Source organism: Grammomys surdaster, unplaced genomic scaffold (genome assembly GCF_004785775.1).
Source record: "Grammomys surdaster isolate TR1022 unplaced genomic scaffold, NIH_TR_1.0 150, whole genome shotgun sequence".
Taxonomy (NCBI): domain Eukaryota; kingdom Metazoa; phylum Chordata; class Mammalia; order Rodentia; family Muridae; genus Grammomys; species Grammomys surdaster.
The window spans coordinates 227963-253566 of NW_021604608.1; the positions used below are offsets into that span (position 1 = coordinate 227963).

Below are 25604 nucleotides of genomic sequence, written 5' to 3' on the forward strand. Positions count from 1 at the left end.
ACACACACACACACACACACACACACACACACACACACACACACACACAATTTATCAGGACATCTATAAGAGGAAAAGCTGCCAAAAGGCCCACTCACAGAGTAAGGCAGGGCAGCTGTCAGACTATGCTATCATCTAGCTGGCAATGGCAGCTTTGAGAGTTGTTTCCGTTCTCCCTTTCTGTTTTGTTTCTCTTTAAACTCGTGGATTCAGCTGTGTGTGCTGGGACATGCCTGTAATCCCAGGACTTGGAAGCCAAAGTAGGCATTATTAGATGTTCAGGCTCAGCTGGGACTTTTACAGTCCTTACTAAGTTCAAAGTCTACCTAAACTCTATAGTGGGGAACCTGTCTCAAAAAAAAAAAAAAAAAAAAAAGGCTGGGTGTAGTGATGCATGCCTTTATTTCCAACAAGTTGGGAGGCAGAGGCACCTGTGAACTCTCACTGTGAGTTCCAGGCCAGACTGGTCTATATAGTGAGTTCTAGGATAGCCAGATCTACATTGTGAACTCTGGACAGAAGAAAATGAAAGAAGAAAAAAGATACAGGAGGAAGAGAGAGAAAAAAGACAAAAGAAGAAAGGGAAGGAAGAGGAGACGAAAGAGGAGGAGGAAATAAAATAAACTCCAGAAGAAAAGGAAGGAAGAGGAGATGGAAGAGGAGGAGGAAATAAAACAAACTCATGGATAAAAGCAGACATTTTCCCCATCTCCCTGCAGCACGCTAATAGCTGCAGTCCGAGTCTTGACTTGCCTCATGAGCAGACAAATCACCAAGAGGGAGATGCCTAAGCACTTCCTCCGGCATGGCTCATTCTGCTTCTGCCGCTGGTGCATCTCTCCGCCGCATTTGTTGCAGCAACGGCACATACAAAAGAAGAAGCCCACCAGAGGCATGAGGATAATGAACAGCAGTCCCAGGATGGCGCAGACAAGAACTCCGATCTCATAGAAGGCAGCCTGTAAAGCAAAGGAAAGGCACAGCATATGTCACACAGAACAGGAAGAACATTCCACAGGGGCTCGCTACTGTGAGTTCCTCAGTATACACTCATTTTCGGATTTTTTCCATTTAGAAGCTCTCTGTTGAAGGAAGTAGGGTACTGAATTACCAAAATGCTGGCCAAGAGTTTAATATTCCTTTCAATTGCCTGGAAGTTACCTAAGAGCAAGGTCAAGTGGAAAATGGTTTACTTACTTTCAATTCCAAGGGCATTTTGTTTTCCAGATGACTTTTAAAAAAGTAATACACACACAGAAATAATAGAAAGTAATACACACACAGGATGCTTTACACCAAGAAGACAGAACAAGCAGAGATTATGAAAGACTTGAACCATGTTGGATGGGATTTATTAGTGACAGACTCCATGTTTCTAAAAGCATCTAAACGTTGAATGAAGTCTAGACATTCTGAGTGACTCAAGCACAAGGCTTTTACCTTTTCTGTGCAGAGACTGGGAATAACAGTCTAGCTCTTATCAGGTCACTGTGAGAACTAGAGATAACGTGCGATTAAAGAGGAGGTACCTAGGCAATCACCAGGCAATAGCAAGTGGAGTTTTCTATGGGATCCAAGAGGCAGACCTGGTGATTACCGGGCTTGGCAGCCATGTCCACACTTGTCCTGAGTTCCAGGATCCAGCACAACTTCCATTGACAATCATTAGATAGACTTTAATATATTTTCATTCTCCTTACTAGCTTGGTCCCAGAGTACATGAAACAATGCTCTGGAAAATGAAATGACCCTTCACTCCAGCCCACGCACAGAGTCGCTCACGTTTCTCTTGTTTGCTTGCTCACTCCCTGATACTGTCTTTTGTTTTTGAGACAGAGTTCCCTATATCCCAGGCTGGTCTCAGTAGTAAAGAGTGATCCTCCTGCCTACATCTCCTGGATACTTCAGTTGCAGCACGTATGTCTCCATGCTTAGCTTATGTGGTACTGAGGATGGAACTCAGAAATCCATGAGATCTAGGCAAGTACTCTACCAACTAGAATGGTCCCCCCAAAATCACAGGATGACACTTAATGATTAGTGAACAAGCAAGATAGCAGTGGATGATATAATGGATGATGTAGGCACTAAGATGAAGAGTCGGACAATATATGAGCCTTGCTCCTGTAGGTGTGCACTGAGACCTGATCTCACATCCAACTTGTTTAACCAACTCACTTTATCTTTCTACAATTGAATGATGTCTGTTTTTTTTTTTTTTTCACTACCATGAGTGAGGCAATCAAAAAGGGAGCTCAAGGCCACCACTCCCAGTAGCCTGTCCACAGTGGAACACGGCAGTGACAAAATCTGCTGAAGAAAAGAATGACTTCTGTCCTCAAATCTGCAGAGCTAAAAAGCATCTCCTGATACAGGGATGTGATCATGTGAGCCCTCTGGCTACATGATGTGAGCAGCCACCCCTCCCCCAGTGTGCAATCTCCTACCCCACCCACCATCTCTGTCGTCACCTGTCAGTGTCCAGCAGCATGAGCTTGGTGGCAAACCTGCCATCCTCCCAGCTAGCTGGCTCTCCTCAGCTGCCTCCCTTGTTGCCTCAGTGCCCGTCTCTTGGCTTAACTGGTCTGATGCACAGACAGCAGCCCTACTGGGGTGCTGTGATGAGTCTCATAGGAACAAGGGATTAACGGTCACAAATTCAAAGCGAAAACAGATGCCCAGGATCAATGTTCAATTGATAGCAATTAGCTATAGACAAGTACTCACATAAGAATCGGGTGCAGCTGACACTTGAATATGTTCACTTCAATATTACGGTAAAAATGTGAAACAAGCAAGGCAGCTGCTCTGAGTTCATCCGAGGGTGTGTGTGTGTGTGTGTGTGTGTCTGTGTGTGTGTGTGTGTGTGTGTGTGTCTGTGTGTGTGTGTGTAGCTTCTTTCTCCTAAACATGAACACTCATTACTAACTGACTCTTTAGCATTTCCTTGAGAACTAATATCATTGGCCAACTAAGAAACCCAACCCAGGCACTCCAAAGTTTCACATACTTACAGATTTTGCTCCTGTTTCTCAGCAAACAAAATTATTTAATATTTCAAAGGAATCTTTAAAGACTTTCTGAACCACAGAAAGCAATAAACTCAAACCCAGGAGAGAAGATGTGTTAAAATGTCCATAGTGCATTACTTTTCATTTCAGCAACAATAACAGAAGTTTAGGAGTTCTATACAACCTTCCCGACGTTATCGACTAAGTATCAGAAAGGGTCAGGAATGAGGCTGTATGATTTCCTTTCTCTTCCTCCCACCCTGCCATAGTGCAGAATTGAACTTAGGGCCTCACACATCACAGAGATAGCATAAACAAAACAAACTGAAACACCATCACAGGGGAATCACCAGGGAAGAACAGAAAGTGCCAACAGAGACAACACTAGCCATTGACCTAAGACAGACAGTGACATGGAACACAGAGCAAGCACAGTTTACCTTCAGAGCCAAGACTATGTTTTCTGGCTGTGGAAATCAAAGCAGTTGAGGAGTTTGTGTGTAGCAGAGGCAGCATGCATCAAAACAAAACAGAAGAGTCACATGAGTCAGTCACCGTAACCAGACCACATTGTAAAATATCAAGGTAGAGGGATCAACATGAGAACGGAATAGAGATTGTTAAGTGCATATTGAGAATCAATGTTTTAGAGTCAAGTTTTGGGATTCACATTTGGGTGTTTGAAAGGTTCAAAGTCAGCATGATCATCAGTTAGGGAAAAAGGAATCACAGGGCAGTTACAGATGCTAACATGCTTGCTATATGATCTTCATGAAGCAGTAACAAGAAGCAAAGACAACTCTTCCAAAATGTCTCCCCTAGAATGAAATTTGGAAGTGTCCTTCCCTTGTTTAACAGCATCCAATGAAGTTCCACCATTTCTAATGCAAACTTCCTAGCATAGACCTTTACTAGCCAATCTGGTCTTGACCTACTCATTTTTCTTGGCCATTCTTAGTTGGTTGTTGTCATTCTGGCAAACCATTTTCTCTCTTCCCTCCTCACTCTGACTTTCCAGGTTGCCTCCCGACTCAGCTCATCCATCACTCACTAGATGAAACTCAAGTCTCAGAAGAGACGCTACCTCCTCCAGAAAGTCTGTGCATTGTATATCTATTGCATATGACCCGGTATCCCTGAACTGGCCATTAGAGATAATGTTCTCACTTAGAAGACCTGGCTGACGTATTGCTATCTCCTGTCATATCAACTCCAAGACAGCAAGCCCCACACGCAATACTTACCCAGTCAAAACTAAGTCAACTGATGTGCTAATGGGACAAAAGCCACAACGCAAGACCAGAGATTCCTCAGCATGGTCCAGAGATGGAGACCAGTCAGTCAGTGAGGAAAATGAACCAAACCACAATAAGGAGAGAAAAATAAAGCAGATCTCAATGTAATTTTTCGATAAGCTAAATTTGCTCAATTTATGAGACTATCCCTTTTGGTCAGCTGTGTGAGGGGGGAGAAAATTGCTTCTCCTTTTGTTGTTGTTGTTGTTTTTTTAAGATTTATTTTATGTGTATGAGTATTCTATCTGCATATACACTTGCATGCCACAAGAGAGCATCATGTCACATTATAGATAGCTGTGAGCCACATTCCACCATGTGATTGCTGAGAACTGAACTGGAGATCTCTGGAAAAGCAGTCAGAGCTCTTAACCACTGAGTCAACTCTCCAGCCCAAAGATTTATTTATTTATTTTATGTATGTGAGTGCCCTATCTGCATGGACACCTGCATGCCAGAAGAAGGCATCAGATCAGATTATATATCCCATGTGGTTGCTAAGAATTGAGCTCAGGACATCTGGAAGAACAGCCAGTGTTCTTAACCACTAAGCCATCCCTCCAGTCATGCTATCACTATTTCTGAATGCCCTCTGGAGCAAAATAAACCTAGGTGGCTGTGTCATTTTCCATGTCACTGTTTTGAAGTTTTCTGGCTTGGACATTTGAACATGTACAAAATGTTTCTTACCTGGGGCAGATCCTCAAACCTTTGAAAGAACAATGCTTGTGAGTCTAATAATTTTTTAACAGAAACACTGAAAATGTTGAGGGTTGGGAACATTTCAGATATACATGTCCCCAAGAGCCACCTTGACAAGTCCCATTCTGTCTTCCTGGGTGAGTCCCCAAGCTTGATACCACTCACAACCTTGATTCCCACATCTACCAACCCTAAGGACCTCCCATTGTAACTGATTACCAAGCTCCTCTTCCCTTACAGAATATGAGTCCAGGTCTGGGGAAGGCCAGGTATCTGTATTTTAAGAAAGCTCTCATGTGAAGATTACAACTGAGTAATTTGGGGAAATCTGTCCTCAGTCGGTATTGTGGCTGGTCATACTGGATCTAGAAAGGTCACTCTACTTATAAGGTATAACGAACTGCTAATTCTTTTGTAACTCCTCTAACCCAACAATCAGCCTGTCTGGTATATTTGACATGGTACAATAAACACCTCCATAGACTTGGGTGGGTGAATTTCCACTGATCTTTTTCCAAATGAGTTGTCATACGGGATAAATTTATTTCTGTGTTACACAGCAGTTAAAATCATGATTCTGCACCTTGGTATCCTATGATTCTCTACTCAGTTGTCTATTATAACCACTTAGGGATCTGTTAAAAATACCAGTAGCCAGCCCTGAAGAACAATATCAAAAACTTTAGGGAACATCCACAGTATCGCTACTAATGCCATGCTGAAGCTCGGTTCCCTTATGAGCAGAATAAGCAGAAAATGTACCTGATGAGGCTTTTGCAAAAACTAAAGAGGAAATGGTAGCCAGGGACATAATGGTTACTCTGCTGTCAGTGCTTTGTCGTGATGGGGATGAGCTGGTACTCGTGAAGGTTACAGGCTTGAGCTTACTGCAGGTAGTAAAACCCAATAATTTCTGCAGTGTACTGTCTTCTAAGTACCCTTAAAGATCCCTGGGTTGGGCTTTCCTCATGGAAAATAGGATGTGAATTCAGGCTAGGGGTGTACCTTCTCCCTCTGAAGACATATTGAACAGGTAGCTGGACAACTTCCAGGCCCCTCTGTCATCTTGGAGTCTTCAGACAGATCCAAGTGAGGTGATGTTCCCATTTCTACCCACTCCCAGAAGAACCCTTGCCGTTTGGGCTGTCAGATTAGCCAGGCATGCTAATGTTTTCCAGATACATGGAAAGCAACCGTCATTGTATTTTGCCCAGAGATGTGAGCCAATCTGAGCAATGCTTTGGTGATAAAATGAAGTGAGAATACTGAAGGCTAATGAATGCTCTTTAGAGTTCTAGGAGGGTAGTGAACAGAGGGTAACGTGGTTCCCTCTTCAACAGTCCCACAGTTGGCCTGGCTGCCGGCCACAACAGTTTCCCTCTTTGACTTTATAGTCACCCTTTCCTTGTGTTGCCCATTAGAATCTGAGGTGCTGATGAAGCCATTTCTAACTCCAAGATCTGGACTCATTAGCCTTTGGGGGAGTGGGCATTCACATTCAGACCTGTGCTGTCTATCTCTTTGTCCCCCTGGACACCATCCTCAGAGCAAAATAGGAAACAGCAACATGTCCTACTGACTTCACTGGGGGCTGAGACTATGACAAACACATTTCCCTGGTTTTTAACACTCGACATTCAACACACAAAGATCCATGTGTTTTCAGGGTCTTCTACTCACAACTAACCAAAATCAAAGGAACTTTCTTAGTTTGGGTCCCAGAAGTAAATAGAGGATCAGCAGTGCCTGGTGGGCTGGGCAGACATCAGCAAGACCCTTTAAAGCTCTCTGAAAACCCTGGCCACTCACCTCCTATTATTATCCAGCTTGGGTCACTTCTTCCTCTCTGGACCAACTATTCACCTTTTCCACACCTGATCTCCTCTCACCTGGCCGCCAGCACTCCCAGAGCATCCCCTACCACCCATCCCCGGTCCTCTCCACTTCTGCAGAGGTCACTACTTGTAGTCAGAGCTTCTGCTCAGAGTGACTTCCTTCCCTCTGTTGCTCTGGGTATTGCTTCATACCTATGGATTTTCTTATCACCCTCTGCACTGACCCCATAAGGCCCTGCCCTTGCTTGTCCAAGACCAACCTTGTTTATCTCTGCCATTGCTTTAATTCCAACCAAGTATGCACACCTAGGCAGGTGCTCCACAAACCCAGCAATGAACACAGATGGGAAGTTGCTGTGTAGCACAGAATTTTCGAACCTCCCTGGCATTGGTTCTGGCTTCTAAGGAGTCTCAAACATTTCTGCTTATAGAGTTTCCCTCCCTTAGCTAAAACACAAACAAACAAAATTTAGTATTTCTTTTCAGGAAATTTTAAAATGACATGTAACTTCTTTCCCCGCAACAACCAATTTTGAAATTTCTGCTGCCACTAAAATGAGGTTTAGAAAATATGACAATATTCCATAAAAATTCTTAGTCAAAAAAGTTACCAAATTACAGGTAAAAAAAAATGGTTGTTTAAAGGCTTGTGTTCATATCAGACATGTTCTTTCTCCTATTTGCTATTCTTAATAACAAAAGCAAAAGGTTACCTCCTTGGAATCAACTGAGATGTCAAACTTCTTCTGTATGAGTTTTCTGATCAAATCTGTAACAAAAAAAAAAAATCACAAAGTAGAAAAAAGTATTTTTTCAGTAAAAGTATACAATGCATATACATAAGGCCTATTAGGTACTTATAAATTACTTCAGGTAGAGATAACATCCTTATAATAGTAGTCCAGTTCCTAAGTTAGGTACGCAATTAAGCTAACAAGCCTAACTTTACAGTGAAATTGCTAGGTTTTTTAAACATTTATTTGAACATGCTCCCAAATGAGCATGGATGGAAAAGTAAATATTTCCCATGACATTTCAGAGTTTTCATACACTGCTTACACGGAGGAGGAGGGAGTTCTCACGTTAATAACTCCTGGTTGGCTTTGAAGACTCATTTGTAAATATTGCAAATGTTGGAAATAAGTTGCATCTCTGGTTACAAAGAAAACTAATGACTTCAGGGCTGGCAGAATAGTTCTGTGGGTAAGGGCACTTGCTACCCACAAGAGACCCAAATGTCATCTCCAGAGCCTGTGGAACTGATCCCTGTAAGTTGTCCTCTGACCTCCACTGTGTGCTACTGATGGACAGAGCCCCAGACCTTGTCCGTACTGTGTACCTATCCTACCATTTTGCTACACCCCTTCAATCAAGGATGGAGACCAGGCAAATGGTGAGCATGGCAAGAAACACACTTCTAGGCAGGCAGCTGGGGAATATACATCATTGGCTGGGGCTAGGTGCTGGAAATGCCTTATTCATATAAAGAAGAATTCCAGGTGCTTGCTGGACATGACCTGATAAGGAGAGAGCAAGTTTAATCTCGCTGTGACTACATGACTTCCTTCAGTGGGGATAAAGGGGAGAGACCCAGAACATGGAGGCTCTGGACAGAGGAGGGAGTGGTCTTTACTCCTACCACTCTCCAGTTGAGATTTTGGAGGTTAGACATGATTTGACCCCACTCCTGGCTCCTGATCAGCTTTTCCCAGTTCCATGGCATACCATCCCCACAAGTATCCTTTCATTATTCTGTAGAAGAAAATGGTGAGTCTGCACACCACATTATCATGGTACAAAGCCTTGAGAAATAAACAAAGCAGAACACTATACCAGTAGTTATCCATAAGCTAAACTAGCCACATATTTTCACGGAATACCATTTTTTGCTGAAAGAAAGACTGAAGGACAAACCATTTACTCTGATTTAGGTGTCTGGTAGATATTTTTCCTAAATTTCAGGTATATAGCCTGCAGCTTGAAAAAAGCCAAGGACAACACCTATTACCAATGATTAAATGAAGCTTTGAAGCCAAAATTAGAATTTTGCAAAACTCCATTCATTCATAAGCTTGCCTGTTATGACTAGAGGATATATTAAAAATGAAACGTGAGACTGGAGAGATGGCTCAGCAGGTAAGAGCACCGGCTGCTTCTACAGTGGAACTTTGTTCAGTTCTCAGCACCTACTAGGGTGCTTCCAGCTATCGATTGCTCCAGTTCCAGGGATCCAGTGCCTCCGTGTCAGTAAGTGGAGGCATCCACGGGAACACGAACAGTGCACAGACACACTTGCATGTACATTTACATATTCATGCATAATATAAAACAGGACACTTTAATACTTCAAAGCAGGAAAAGTTCATTCACATCCCATATTGAGAACAGACTTAAAAGCCAGGTGGTGATGGTGGTGGTGGTGGTGGTGGTGGTGGTGGTGGTGGTGGTGATGGTGGTGGTGGTGGTGGTGGTGGTGGTGGTGGTGGCAGCCACGCAGGCTTTTAATGCCAGGAATTGGGAGGCAGAGAGAGGCAGGCAGATCTCTGAGTTCCAGACCAGCCTGGTCTACAGAGCAAGTTCCAGGACAGCCAAAGCTACACAGAGAAATACTGCCTCAAAACTAAAATAAAAAGAACAAAAAAATAGCCTTAAAGGATGAGCAATTACCCAGTTTGGGTAATATCAAAGAGAACAGCCCAGAGTTACGGAAATGACTGAGAGACTCTTTCATTACCCATCTCTGAATACTCAGATGTCCACACCGTCTGCAACCCAAGCTAGCCACTGTGACAAACTGAACTGGGACATAGATAGAAGAAAGTGGCTGACTCCCACTAAGCCAGAGGTAAAAAGATTTGCAAAGATGTAGAAATGGACCCTGTTCCTCTCTCACTTTTGCATTATGTTATATATGAAAAGTTGGATATTTGGTTTGGTGGTTGGTTTGGTGTTTTGGAGACAAAGTGTTGCTGTGCAGTGCAGACCTGCCTTGCCATCATGAGAATCCTCCTGCATCGAACCACTCATTCACATGCTGGCTTTACATACAAACCATGCCTAATTAGGAAGGAATTCATTATTGTTACTTTTAAATTAATTAGAGAATGACTGTTAGCAATCTCCAGTTTAATTTCAAACTTGGTCAGTGTGATGGTTTTGGGCTCTCAGGGAGTGCCACCATTTTGGTATTAATTTTCACAGCCATGTTTTCTCAGTTACTTCTGGACTGGTCCCTTCTTTACCTTGAAGCCAGCAAGCCAGGAAGGAGATCATAAAATGCCGTCAGACATTTTGAGCCTGACAAACCAGGAGACTCACCTTCCTGGCTACCCCAGTGCTGAAAGCAAGTGTGGAGGAGTATGCTTGCCACTTCTCTCTTGCCTGGGACAGACTCCCTGACATCAGCAGTGTAAGGAAAGAGATGTTTCTTTTGGCTTAGAGTTCAGCCTTACTGCCATGGCAGGAAGGCAAGCTGGAGGAACCCAGTCCTGCCAGTGGCCACATGCGACTGCTTGCTCACACTCTGACAGATCAGGAAGCACAGGAAGAGAATGCTAAAGCTCAGCTTTTTTACCTGCTTTTCTCTTTGTTCCTGTCAGGGATGCCAGCCTACCTCCACTCACCTCCATAGGTCTTTCTCCACAGGTAAATTCCAAGGACAGTAAGGCCTTAGGTGCTCACACACACACAAATGGAGGTCAGAAGACAACTTCCTTCTTGGGAAGTGGTTCCTGCCTTCCACTGTGTAGGCCATGGGAATTGGACTCAGGTAATCAGACTTGGTGGTAAGGCCTTTACTGGTGAGCAATACAGCTGGCCCTTCTGAAAACCTTAGTTTTTTTGTTTGTTTGTTTGTTTGTTTGTTTTATGGAATATGATGGCCTTAGTACCTAGTATAAGATTTGAACACTCAGGCCGATTAAACATTTTTGAGAATGAGGTTGGACCATATCATTGACTGTGTGAGAAGCTTGTAGGCAGAAAGGGGAGATGACAGACTCAGCATTCTAATGGAATCTGTAAATGAGAAGAACCAGAGCTAATGCCCAAATCCATCCCTCCCCAGTCTCAGGCTCTGACCAGTTGTGAACAGACAGTTGACAATACAATAGTTACTTTAGACTGTAAAGCTCAGAGAGCGGTCTGGAACCCTGGACAGCTGCTACAGCCATCACCACTACCACCAGCTCTGGAGATACCATTCAGATGCTGTACACATGTTGTGCATGTGGCTCAGCGTAACCCAGCAAGGTAAACTATCACTTCCTTTTCCTCAGATAAAACTGAAACACAGAATTCAAGTGAAGGGCCTGAATCCTTCCACATGCACTGCGTGGTAACGTTAGAACAGAGAGTTGGGATCCGGGCAGGATGCACAGTAGAAAGAGCAGTGGGTGTCAGAACTAGAACCACTCTGAGTGTGAGTTTGGATCCCCAGCAACAGTTCACTCAGTATCACAGACAACTTCCTCTCCAGCCAAGCGGAGCCTCAGAGTCATCTGAAAGGTTACCAGGAGGATTCTGAGATACAACTGTTGTCACTGCTGTCACTTAGGATCTTTCTGGTAACAGTCATACGGTGGTAGCAGTGAGTCTCAAGAAGTGGAGCCTGGGGAGTGTCTGTTCTTTGACACACATTCCAACCAGTCTATAGCCTGTTAGTATTGCTGGAGGCAGAGCTAGAAGCCTGCTCTGGATCATTCCATGTCCCAGGCTCTGCTTCTCCTGCAAATCTGCCTGAAGCACTTAGCTTAGTAGGTGGTTGGAGATGCACAGCAAGGTATACCCCTTTGTCCCTCCCTGTCCTCTAAGACCTCCCAGGGAATTTGAATTGAAGCAGTTAATCCCTTAGGACAGGGACTTAAGCACACAAGGACAGGTGTTTGCAATCCTCAGAACATTTCAAGAGGAATGATGTATGGTTAAAATATTCCTCTCTCTTTCCTTCTCTCTCTCCTTCTCTTCCCTTCCTTCTACATATGGACTGATTTAAAGAGCATAAACAGCCCTTACTCAGCACAGCTGTGGGTATCATTGGCACTTGCTTAAATTTCATGGCAAATGGCATACTTCATGGTGAGATACCGTGAAGATGGCTCCAGATCATTTATCCTGCACAGATCCAGTAAAATATGATTTTACATGTACAGGAACCAGAATTTTAACCATATCTTGTCAGGAATTATGTTATTTTGTTCTCAGTCTGAAGTTGGACTGGATATGGAAGAATATGCCAATAAAATTATTTTAAATATTAAAAAACTTAAAGTATTTTTTTCACATGACCTGAAGTATGTACAGACCCTCCACTCTTCTCCCACCATGACACACTGTTTCCAGGAGCCAGTGTCACTTCCAAGCCTTAGTTGCGTATAGCAAAATGGATTTCCTTGATCCACACACAGCCCCACAGCCCTAGCATCATGTGGTCTCCGGTGCAGATCAAACACGTAACTGGAAACAGATGTCTTTCAAAGGTCCGCCAGATAATTTTTTTTCTCCATGAAGAGCAGAAGCAAAGGCTAGAGGTGGATTCATCCTCTCCGGGGATGTTTCAGAGGGAGATGCACACACATGGGAACCCATGGAAACATTCACAGTGGTCTTTAACTTCCTCGACCTGGACTCACCATGGGCTGCCATGCTGGAGCCCCAGACAGTAACAGGAAAGAGGCGCCAGCTCCCCTGCAGCTCTTTCAGAAATCACAGAGGTCTCTCAGTCCTTTGTGCTTATCCGAGAGGTCGCCTTGTTAAGGATTCCCAGCTCCAGGAGACAGGAGGGTAGCCTGAAGTAACAACCTGGCTTGGGTCAGACTGCATGCAGAGTGGGTCCAGGAACAGTGAATGAATTGGTGTGAACACATGGCTGGCAGAAGCTAAAAGCGCCAGATTTGTCCCAGATAATTTCACAAGCAAAACTCTGTAACTATTTGTCTTCATTGTTCATTGTACTGGCTAGTTTAAAGTCAACTTGACATAAGCTAGAATCATCTGAGAGGAGGGAACCTCAGCCAGCAAAATACCTCCACAGATGTGTCTGTAGATAAGCAAGTCTGTAGGGCATTTTCTTAATTAGTGACTGATGAGGAGAGTGGGACTAAGTACTACCTCTAAACTGGCGGTTCTGGGTTCTGTAAAAAAGCTGGCTCAGCAAGCCATGGGGAGCAAGCCAGTAAGCAGCACTCCTCTGTGGCCTCTGAATCAGCTCCTGCCTCCAGGTTCTTGCCTAGTTTGAGTTCCTGCCTTGGCTTTCCTCTATGCACTGTAATCAGGATATGTAAGCAAAATAAACCCTTTTCTCCTCAACTTGTTTTTGATCGTGGTATTTTATTCCAGCAAGAGTAAGTAAGGTATTCATCCAGAGAGCATGTGAACATCTTGGCTAATGCAGAAAAAAAAAAAAAAGCCAGTGTGCATGGAGAAGCACTCCAGCCAGTGAAAGAAGAATTAAATATGGTCACGGGAGAAATTAAATGTGGAGAATTAAATTAAAGGAGCAGAACTAAATATGACAAGAGGAGAAAAATAATCAGGAGTTGTTGACGTACCCTCATTCTCCTGTTCCATCCCCATTATTCAAACTGCTTAAAATTCCTTAGCTGAACTACTATTTCTTCCTCAGCCTCCTAGGAGTCAGGACCACAGGCATGCCTTGCTGTACTCCACTGTATTTTAAAGAAAAGGGAATGAGGCACACCCTGACCAATTTGACCATGAACTCAAAAGTGGGAGCAAACACTTGATAAGTCTGATAAAGCTGACTTAGCTTCTAAATGTCTGGAGCATCAGTCTCTTTACTAAGAAGCAAAGCAGAGGTTTAGCTAGGTTGATGTTGGGATTTGATTGGTCTCCTTTCTCTTCCACAAAACTGCAAATTCTAGCAGGGCTGCAGCAGGGATTTAGACGGGCTCACTTTAGTCATACCAGCCATAGGAACCAGGAGTTCAGTAGCAGACACATACATCACGATAAACGAAGGCAGACATATTTAACCTATCAGAACTGCTGGAAGATGAGATCGACATTCCACCACTTCTCACAATAACACTTGACACTTCCAGCAACACATTTCCTTAGCCCTGTCACTTCCAATAGAAATCTTCTCAGAAGCCTTGGAAATCAGGGCCCCTCGGAGAGAAACATCGTCATCAAATTCCACTCACTTCAGAGTTGAGTGTTGACTCCCACCCCTGCACTGCCTGAGACCTGGCTTGGCACAGAGAAATCACATTGTCCAGAGACCAGCTGTTAAAAGCACCTGGCTGCCTTCCAGAGGACCCTCATTTACTTCCCAGCACTTAACTGGCAGCTTACAACCATCTCTAAGTGCAATTCCAGGGGATGACCTTTTTTCGGCTAATATGGGTGCTGCTTGCACAGTTTATGTACATTCATACATAGATACATAGATACATAGATACATACATACATACATACATACATACATACATACAAACAAACACATTCACGAAGATAAAACCAGATGGGTACAAGCAATTCTTCACAGTGTTTGGAGATTAAGGTAGAAGAGTGCAGGGTTCTATAAAAGCGTGATTCTCTCAAGTCTGAATCAAATGAATCTGTCCCTTGATTCTCAAGCATGACTTGGGAATGTTCCTGAAGCTCCCACACTGTTTGGGCACAGCAGTTCTGTGAACCTCCAAGGTCATGCTTAGCTCCTTTGTCTGTATGGTTTGAGGTTGGGAGGGTGGCCATAAGTCTGCCTTTATTTTTATACTTACTCTTTTAGGGCTTAGGGATCAAACTCAGAACCTTATGCATGCTTCATAAGCATTTTTTCCTATGAACACCCACAGCCTCACTAAACTACCTTTGCCAAAGATGTTATCGTGTGTGTGTGTGTGTGTGTGTGTGTGTGTGTGTGTGTGTCCGTGTCTGTGTGTCTGTGTCTGGCACACATGCCCAAGTGATATGGGACTTGTACAGAGGTCACAGGACAGCCCCCGGTGTTGGTCTCTGCTGTTCACACTTGCAAACACCGGCCTCATTGGTTTATGAGTTTCTAGGAATAATCATTGGTGCTTCCCTTCTCACGATAGGAGTACTGAGATTACACACTACTGGGTCTGGCTTGTAATGTGGCCTATAAGGATCCAAAGTGCTTTATCCACTGAGATTTCTCCATATTCTCATAGCTGCTTCTTAATTCACTTCCAGTGGTTTATTCAAAAGAGGATTTAATTCGTGTCACATGATGGGCAATGACTGTGCATACATATATGCATGCCTTAAGTTAAAATGGTAGGGTGTGACTCACTTCTTGGTTAATGAGCCCATACTGACTGTCTTAGTTAGAGTTTTACTGCTATCAAGACACCATGACCAAGGCAACTCTTGTAAGGACAACGTTTAATTGGGGCTGACTTATAGATTCATTATCATTAGGGGTGGGAGCATGGCAGCATCTAGGCAGGTGGGGAGGAGTAGCTGAGGTGCAAGAGTAGCTGATAGTTCAACATCTTCATCTAAAGGCTGTTAGGAGAAGACTGGCTTCCAGGCAGCTAGGATGAGAGTCTTAAAGCCCGTGCTCACAGTGACACACCTACTCCAACAAGGCCACACTTCCAAATAGTGACACTCTCTGGGGCAAGAATATTCAAACCACCACACTGACTCAGTGAAAATGCAAAGATTTTTCAGCAGTGAATTGACTTTTAAAACTTTTAAAATCAGCCTATTGAATTATGGGACGGTAAAACCATGTCAGGAAGCTTGGTAAGGCAGAACAGGTTGAGACTGGGAGACTCAGTAGACACACACCTGAGACTTAGACAACTCCTGCTCCCTTCCAGGATTCCTGGACTGGAACGCATGGCACACATAAGGAAATGTGACCTGTAGTCACGTAGGCCCAGAACAGAGTTCTTCATGCTAATGAGGTATCTAGGGGCCCTTAGGGCTTAGCCAATAAGCTTCCCTTCCCAGGCATTCCTCCCTGCAAATGTATTTAATATCGAGTCCACCCTGAGAAGTGGGTACAGTTAGGTATGCATCCATTTTCCATCATGAACAATCAATAAACAGTTTAGAACCATAGACTGTCTGTTTCATCTACCTCCGCCATGGCGAACATGCAGAAGGTCTTCACCTACAGAGCTGCCCTTTCCCCTCAGCCAGGGCTAGATGTTGTCCTCATCCCTCGGGCCCCAACTCCATTCTCGGCATTTCTGCAACTCATAGTGGTGCCTGGATGTCCAAAAGTCAGAGAACCCCTTGGCTGGGCCACAACACAGGTGTAAGGACTCCTGAACTAGCTCCAGTGTCCCCACATCTCAGACTGCGCTTCCCATCCCCAACCCCCCAGAGCTGTGTCTCACACAGCAACATGGGATATTTTGCCTCCCAAGAGGCTGTGTCCAGCAGGGTGGGGGAGGATGGGAAAGCGGTGCACAGACATGGGCCCACATTCAACTAATTAGACATTTATGGATTTGTTTGAAGTAAGGAGATATTTTCCTGTTCAGAGTTTTCATTTTAGAATTCTGACTCAGGAAGAGCATCAATTAACATAAACATAGAACCTAACAAGCTCTGGCCTTCAGTGAGAAGACAGGAAAGAACTACATTGAATTACATTTGCAGTCCAAGATCTTTCCTCCCAGGGAGGCTCTGCAGGAAGTGCTGGCCACCATGCATGAGCCACCCAGGGGCTTGTGTTTGCACCAGCAGGCTCAGTGTCTTAATTGCAACCTGCATGCTCCTTTAGAAAAAGCCATATGGGTTTGTAAGCTGGTGTTCATAACTTATTTATTTTATAGACCACTTGTTGCATGTAACTCTTAAGGATGGAATCAGAGTCCCATTAGCTTCAGCTGCCATCTAAAGGGTTAAATATTTCAGCAGGGCACATATACTTCAATCGGCGGTTTACACTGCTTATGAACATGCATTTTGTAGATTAGGAAAAGCTAGAAAGCTTATGCATGTATAGAGCCTGTGGGTTAAGACTTCTTGGAGCTTTGAAGATAAAAGGATGAGAATCTGGTGGAAGGAATATTTTATAACTACACTTTAAGGTAATTTTTATGGTTTTCAATGGGTTCTTTTATGCATTCTATTTTATGATTCCATGACTCTGATCCTAAATGAAGATGACTTTAGAAGACTTAGTTTTTACATTTGTGATCTGTTGGCAGTGTCAGAGTCTGTATGTGGCACATTTGCAGATATCATCTTCTGGAAAATGAGGATTTTCTCATTTTTGCTTGGTCAGAACTTGCAGAAAAGTTAGAGCTAACAACACAGCATCACGATCTGGATAGCTTATTAAGGAAATAGGTTTATTTCAATTCCTGGTTCTTATCCAAGGTTAAGGAACCCCAGCTGGTGCTGGCCTTCAGGCTGGCAAGAGTATGGAATTGAGGCAAGATGGCCCATGGCAGGCACAGGTAGTGTGCTTGACAGCTGAATCCCAATCACTTCTTAAAGGTCCTATGTCCTAGTATTGCATAATGCAGACAGCTTCAACACAGATTTGGAAGCAGACAAATCATATTCAAACTGTGGCGAGACGCATACTGGAAGGAAGGGCTATCAGGGTAGAGCTTGTTTTAGTTAAAGGCTCAGTAATTCCATTTACCACTATCTCCAAGTTTTGTGATTTTTGGGGGTGTTGTTCTTTTTAAAATTACATGTGCTGAGAGACAGAGAGAGAGACAGACAGACAGAGACAGACAGAAACAGACACAGACAGACAGAGACAGAAACAGAGACATACAGAGACAGACAAAGAGAGACAGAGTATGTTTATGTACCATATTATTCGTATGGCGGTCATAGAGTAACTCATGGATATGGTTTCCTCCCTCTACCATGTGGTTCTGAGGGATCAAACTCATGCCTGAAGGTATGGAGGTAAGCACAGTTGTCTACTGAGCCATCTTGTTATCATCTCTCTTCTCCCTTTAAAGACGTGGTCTCACACTTTAGCCCAGGCAGCCATACAACTCACTGCTTAGCTCTGGATAGTATCAGTCTTCTGGCCTCAGCCTCCCGAGTGCTGTGATGACAGGCATGAGCCATTATGCCTGGCTCAGTAAAAAAAAAAAAATCATTTACTTCCGTACATCGGCTCAGGTCCAATGTACAGAGAAATACAGGGAAAGAGGTCTGGGGATCCTAGTTTGTCTCCCTGTGGTGCTGGTTCGGAAGATTCTGTGGATCTACCATACTTGATAGAGATGGAGGATATGGACAGACACAATGGCTGTGGAAGGATATGGAGGCCAGGCCTAGAAATGACCAGCATGCCGCTGGGTGCTCATGCTCTGTGTCTCTCCCTGAAGAGCCAGGGAAAGAAGGAGAGAGTAATGAAGGCGTCAGTGGGTGGTGAAGGTTGCCGACACGCTGATTCAGTATGTATAACACCAGGCTACGCTGACCCTGTGTCTGGGGCAAAATACTCTTGGTCTTCCTCTTTTGCACAAGAGCAGCACTTCTGGGAAGTTAGCTTTTGGGAGCTGGGGCATTACTGAGCACTAAACAACCTGTGCATGGTAGGCAGATGTTCTATAACAGAGCTATATCCCCAGTCCCTTTGTATGTTTTACTTTGAAACAATGTCTCTGAAAGTTTCCTAGGCTAGCTTTAAATTGGCTCAGTAGAACAAAGAGGGCTTTGAACTTGTGAGTCTCCTGCCTCAGTTTCTTGAGCAGCGGGAATTACTGTTCAGACTTGTGTCCTAAAGCACGGCTGTATTAGCCTCTCATACGTTTACAAATCTATGTTTGGGGGTCTTTACATTATACTCGAGTATCGTCATATTATATCATTATAAAATGGTTACAGTAAGGAACCAATAATGCTTTTCCCTTTGATCCGAGATGACTTAAGATACAAGTTAACTCTGCAGTTTCATAGCTTAGAGCCATGCAGGGGACCCCTGAACCATGCCTGGTTAAGACAGTGCCACTAAATGAGAGTAAGTACTCCAGCTCGTCCACAGAGATGTGTAACACCACAAGAGTCCGAGAGTGCTGACTTATAAATCCCACCAGCAAAATCTAAAAGCACTTCAGCTCAGCATAAGTCTGAAGCATCACAGCAGCCTTGGAAGGTCCTGTGCACTTTGGTGCAGGGCTCACTGGGCCCAGCTTGAGACAGAACCTAGGTATGAAATGAAAGAAGCCAGCTAGGGAACAGAAATAATCCTGAAGGCTAGAGAAGGCTGCCCTTGCTTCTTGCTGTCTTGGCCACAGTTTGAATCATTGCCTCCTCCATGAATGAGTTCTACACAGCCTGCAAAGTCCAACTCCCTTGGTGACCCTGGGGCCCATTTGACACAATTCTCCTGTGCTGCTTTCATTCTTTGTCTCTTGTCTTGCATACTGGGGCAGTGTTTTCAGACCTAGATCCCCACCACAGAGTCAGGAGGTAGGTAGTGTGGCTTTGCAGGTTGCAGCTAGATGCACTGAGCTCCAAAGGAAGAGCTTTGGCCGGAGGCTGGGATATGCAACCTGCTCAACCCAGAAGTCCTAGCACTTTGGGGTCTCTGATACTTCTTTAAGCATTTAATTGTTGTTTTGGTTCCTAAAGAAGCTCCTGTTTGTATTTGTCCATACTTACTCTCTTAGTTGGGGTTTTATTGCTGTAAAGAGATGCCATGACCAAGGCAACTTTTGTTAAAAAAAAAATTTTTTTTCTTAATTGGTTCAGAGGTTTAGTTCATTATCATCATGCTGGAAAGCTTGGTGGCACACTGGCAGATATGGTGCTGGAGAAGCTGCTGAGAGTTCTACTTCCAGATCCACAGGCAGTAGGGAGGGACAGTGACACCCTTCCTCCAATAAAGCCATATCTACTCCAGGAAGACCACACCTCCTAATAGTGCCCTTCCCTGGGAGCCCAAAACCACCACATTGACCAAGTTTGAAATTAAACTGGAGATTGCTAATAGTCATTCTCTAATTTAAAAGTAACAATAATGAATTCCTTCCTAATTAGGCATGGTTTGTATGTAAAGCCAGCATGGGAGCAAGTGGGTTGATGCAGGAGGATTCTCATGATGGCAAGGCAGGTCTGCACTGCACAGCAACACTTTGTCTCAAAAACACCAAACACACCACCAAACCAAATATCCAACTTTTCATATATAACATAATGCAAAAGTGAGAGGAACAGGGTCCATTTCTACATCTTTGCAAATCTTTTTACCTCTGGCTTAGTGGGAGTTAGCCACTTTCTTCTATCTATGTCCCAGTTCAGTTTGTCACAGTGGCTAGCTTGGGTTGCAGACAGTGTGGACATCTGAGTATTCAGAGATGGGTAATGAAAGAGTCTCTCAGTCATTTCCGTAACTCTGGGCTGTTCTCTTTGATATTACCCAAACTGGGTAATTGCTCATCCTTTAGGGCTGTTTTCTTTGTTCTTTTTATTTTAGCTTTGAGGCAGTATTTCTCTGTGTAGCCCTGGCTGTCCTGGAACTTGTTCTGTAGACCAGGCTGGTCTGGAACTCAGAGATCTGCCTGCCTCTCTCTGCCTCCCAATTCCTGGCATTAAAGGCCTGCGTGGCTGCCACCACCACCACCACTACTACCACCACCACCACCACCACCACCATCACCACCACCACCACCACCTGGCTTTTAAGTCTGTTTTCAATGTGGGATGTGAATGAACTTTTCCTGCTTTGATGTACTGATGCATGATCAATCAGTTGGTTCACTTTACAGGATGCCACAGAAGCCTTTGTGACCACTTATACTCTCATCAGAAAAGGGATCCACTGAGTTTTCCAAGTCTTCCAGTGCTGGCATATCTCATTTTAAAAGTGTCCTGTTTTATATTATGCATGAATATGTAAATGTACATGCAAGTGTGTCTGTGCACTATTCGTGTTCCCGTGGATGCCTCCACTTACTGACACAGAGGCACTGGATCCCTGGAACTGGGGCAACAGATAGCTGGAAGCACCCTTGTAGGTGCTCAGGTGACTCCTCTAACATGGAATGTGTATAACTCATTGCCCAGTTGTGCATTTCACAATCTCCTGTCTTACAATGACTACTTATTCAGCATCGACACATCTTGTTTTCACCATCAATGAAACTGCTCTTTTCTTACAGAAGAAAATGCTTTCTCTCTCACATAAATCCCAGAGCCTCAACCCAGAACTGTGCATCTGTGCCAAGTCTGCTGTAAAACTCACATGCCCTAGACAAGATGTGGAAATGAGATCCAGGAAACTAGCTTTTGTCTAAGTGGGAGTGTTTTCCTTGAAAACAACAATCTAGAAATACAGCATATATTTAAAAATTAAGTTTTCTCTCATTTTGTTTCTTTCCCTCCGGCTTCCTTATTAAGCCACAAAGGGAGATGGGATGGATAATCAAAAGCTTCTTATATACTTAAAACACAATCGAAGACCATCACGGAACATGAAGACCCCAAGCATCCAACATCAGTTAAAACCTGATTTCCTTACACCTCCAAGTGTATGCTTTCAGGCTGGCTGAAACATCTGGAAATGTGTAACATTTTTTTTCATGTATAAAAATAATGCAAGTTTTTTTTTCAAGTTTCATGTATAATAATAATAATAATAGCAACAATAAATTATTGGGAAGGACTGTGGGAGGGGATGATGACTGGGACAGAGGCAGTGAGTGGGATGTAAAGTGAATAAGCAAAAAAAAATTAAATTAAAAATAAATTAATTAATTAATAAATGATTGAATCCCAAGTGTAGACAGTTCTAGATACATACAGGGAGACTGGTGAGTAAATGTCTTAAAACTTGATGGATTTAGATATCTGTATTTTTTGCTACATCCTATCTTGATTTGCATTCTATCTGGGAATATGGTATGACGATTCAAGCTTTTTAAACCAACAACACAGTAGCTTGAGAAACAGCAGTCCAAAACGTACACAGTTATCTATCCAAAACGTACACAGTTATCTATCCAAAACGTACACAGTTATCTACAGGTGATCATATATATCCTTTCTTTCTTGTTTCTGTATCTCTTATAGGAACATATACTTTCTATAAAATAGAAATCAAGTAGATAGGTCTGCTATGCTTGAGATTAGTAACACTGCAAGGAAAAAAAAAATTAGCAACAAGCTTCCGTAGTCAACAAAGCAGGAGTTTCCACTCTATCCCAAGTACCAGGATGCCATTTTGGAATGACATCAAAGACACTCTGCCTCTGTGTGCTTAGTCCTCCGGAGGCAAACATGACCCACCCACACAGGTACACCTCACCCCTCCCACCCCTGATCCACTCTCCTGAGCTGATATTGATAGTGTGGTCCTATGTAAGCAAGCTTCCTGTCCCAGAGCCTTAGTGTTCTCCGTAAAAGAAAGCAACTGGATGTTTATGACCTGCCCTAAACGACAATTTCCCTCACTCCAAGGGCCTAATTAGTGCCAGTTCCAAGTGACCAGGTGAGCCAAGGAGTTCTATAGAACTGCTGCTGTGGAATTACGAATAAAAGAAAAATTAAAAAGAAAACATAACCTTTTTACAGGCAAAGCCCCAAAAAGGGAAACTAAGAACTAAGAAATGCCCCCGCCCCTCACCTGTTAACAGAAATCATGTCTTAACAATCAGTGCACACAGTTTATAGTTCACCTTACCACACTTCAGTTCAGAGGAAGCATGAAGCATTACAGACCTTCTGATGAACTGCAAATCTTTCAAAACTGTTGAAAATGGCATCTCATGACTAATAACCCTGCTGGGGGCAAATATCTGAAGGGCAAAGAAAACTTAAATACACGCACAACCCTAGTGTAAAACTACAGTGAAATGTGTGCTTGTGTGTCAGTTTTCATGTGATCCCAGGTTTTCCTCTGAGATTTGGAAGAATGCAATTAAGAGGAGAGACACTTGCTGCTGGAGAACCTGCTTTGGGGTACTCTGTTTCTCCTAATTAACATCTAGCAGCTGACCACTCTCAGAATAAATTACAGTTCCACCACCTCCACCCATTTTACCTGCTTCCCCAGCTCTGCAAGAAAATACCCACCACTAAGGAGATACATTTGGACAGAAGGCTGGGCTCATGCCAAGGCCCCCAATGTCAGGAGGGAGTTTGCACAGGATCTGGAAACTAAAAGGCAGGAGTGACTACAGTCCAGAAAGCCAGGAGAGAATGGCTGGAGCCACTTAGAAGTCAGCAGAAGCCAGCACAGGGCTGGGGATAGGACTCACATAGCCAGCAAATGTTTACTCAGCATCCAGTAATATGTTTACTGTGTTCTCAATAAATTCCAGCTCTCAATAAATACCACTGCAGGCTCTGGGGATACAGAACTTTAAAGCTAAATGAACAAAGTCAGTTGAGCTCTTCCAGTAAGATGCTTTGATTCTGAGACATGAAATGGACAAATACTATACAGGCATTATCCTTTTTTGGAGGGGAAGAGACATGTTTCAAGTCACCCAGTGGATGCCTAATACTGCATACAGTTTTGTTGGTGTTTTTTTTTTATTTGCTTGTTTTACTACATGCGATCGAATTATAAATTAGGCACAGCAAGAGATGAATAATAACTAGAAATAAATTATACTTTGCTGCAATAAAGCCACCAGCGTACCTACTCTCGTGTTTCAGGAGTTATTTAGGAAAACAAGGGGTACTTGACATAAGTATTGTCCAACACCACTTCAGTAAATGTGACAGCAGAGTTGGCTAGTGACCAGGCAGCATACAGAGCATGGATACTCCGGATAAGGAGATGGTTCATGACCTGGAGAGAATGGATCAGGAAGACACAGATTTATTTTATCACACTGCGCTGAACAACACACAATCTGAAAGTTTATGAATTGTTTATATCTGAAATTTTCAATTAAAAATTTTAGATCATCAGTTACCGAAACCACAGAAGATAAAACCCTAAGGAAAGGGGTACCCCTGAAATATTTGGATGCATAAAATGAAGAAAAAATAGAGAGTAGGGTGATGGTCTGAAGAGATGACATCCAAACAAAGATTGGAAGGAAATGAGAAATAAACCATCCCACAAAATGATTCAAAAGGAAATACAGGTACACCGGAGGCAGGGGAATGGTCAGCGAGTTTCAGGAACAGCAGGGATGCCAGATAGTATAACATCATAATCTTTGTCTTTGTTACATGTATTAAAGGTCCACCTGGGCTGTGATCCAGGCGAGTGACAGTCTCAGCTTGGGAGACAGTTCTTCCTAAAAGAAAGGGACCGATCTGACACATGCTTCTTACACAGTTTCAGTTTCCATGTGAGGAATGAGCCTGCAATGAGAATGAGCCGACAGCAAGAACATGCAGCCCTGTGGCTGTATTATGGACTCAGGAATCTCCTACTTCCAAAGTCAGAGGAATGTGACTTGGCTTGAGTGTCAGAAGCACACAGTCAGTTCCGCTCAACTTTATTTCCATGCACAAGTTGTATTTGGGGTGGCTCTTTAAAGAAATGCAAGACAGTGTCGGTAAGCTGGGAACATCACCCTCAACATATCTCCCTCAATTACCCTCCAGATGCTCATGTCCAAATCTCATTAGGCTGAGCTTCTGGGTCAGCCAATTCCTAAGAGGATATTAAAGCATACACAACCTCCTCTTCTCCCCACACCCAGACTATACGAAGAAAGCCTTTGAATCAATTAATATACCTGTCATGATTGGGAATTTATAGATTCTTGCTAGAGAAAAATCAAATAGGAACAGACTATCACATCATCTTTGAGATCCCAGTGTCAACTACCCATGCAGGCAGGCACTACCCCACCCCAGAGCACCCATCCATGTAAACCAACTGGAAAAGAAATACATGAAGAAGGCCTCACCCTGGTGGTTAAAGGGGACAGGCACTGCTCTCCAGTTTCCTAGCAATAGACACCTGGAACTACTCAGGGTAATTGGGTAAGAAAAAAAGAAAGACTGGAAAGAGGCCACTTTTGTTTTCTTGGTTTGTTTTCTTCTGAAGCACACACAGCAAGTGCCTCAACAACATCCTAAGGGGACAAGCGTCACAGAGAATTTCAAAGAACAGCAGGGAGAGACAAGCCAAAGAGGGGCATTTGAGTCCACACATCGTTCACGGCTCAGGACAAAGCCTGTGTGTACTCCAGGACATGCTGTTAAAGACATCAACATTTTCAGATGAATAGGCCATATCAACTTCATCACAACTTTTTAATAGGATAAAAGTCTCTCAAATGGCACAAGTCACACTAGGCAAACAGGATGATCAAAACAGAAATTATAAACTACTAGAAAAAATAAAAATACCACACAATACTTCAATATCTATAGGATGAAGCTCAAATGCTCTCAGGAAAACAAAACCAATTTAGCTGTATGTATTAAGAAGTAAGAATCAGATTGGAGAGATGGCTCAGTGGTTAAGAGTGCTGACTGCTCTTCTAGAGGTCCTGAGTTCAATTCCCAGCAACTACATGGTGGCTCACAACCATCTGTAATGGGATCTGATGCCCTCTTCTGGTGTGTCTGAAGACAGTTACAGTGTACTCATATACTCATATACATTAAATAAATAAATAAATAAATCTTTAAAAAAGGAAATAAGAATCAAGTTGAACTCCTGTGGTTGAATTAGGAAAAGACTGGAAGAAGCTGAGGAGGAGGGCAATCCCATAGGAAGACCAGCAGTCTCAATTAACCTGGACCCCTGAGATTTCTCAGACACTGAGCCACCAACCAGGCAGCATACACTAGCTGATATGAAGCCCCCGACACATATACAGCAGAAGATTGCCTGGTCTTGAGATCCTTGGGGAGATTCCAGT

At 43.4% G+C, this 25604-nt stretch overlaps 1 protein-coding gene across 2 annotated transcripts in view; it reads right to left on the bottom strand.

The window, feature by feature from the left end:
• Prom1 (prominin 1) overlaps nucleotides 1–25604 on the bottom strand; it is a 97990-nt gene that overhangs the window by 52640 nt on the left and 19746 nt on the right. For both annotated transcript variants that reach the window (XM_028765187.1, XM_028765188.1), the window contains exons 3-4: nucleotides 7557–7612; nucleotides 754–959 (exon numbers count right to left, since the gene is read on the bottom strand). In XM_028765187.1, coding sequence (XP_028621020.1) covers nucleotides 754–959; nucleotides 7557–7612 — 262 coding nt within the window. The remainder of the gene's footprint in view (nucleotides 1–753; nucleotides 960–7556; nucleotides 7613–25604) is intronic.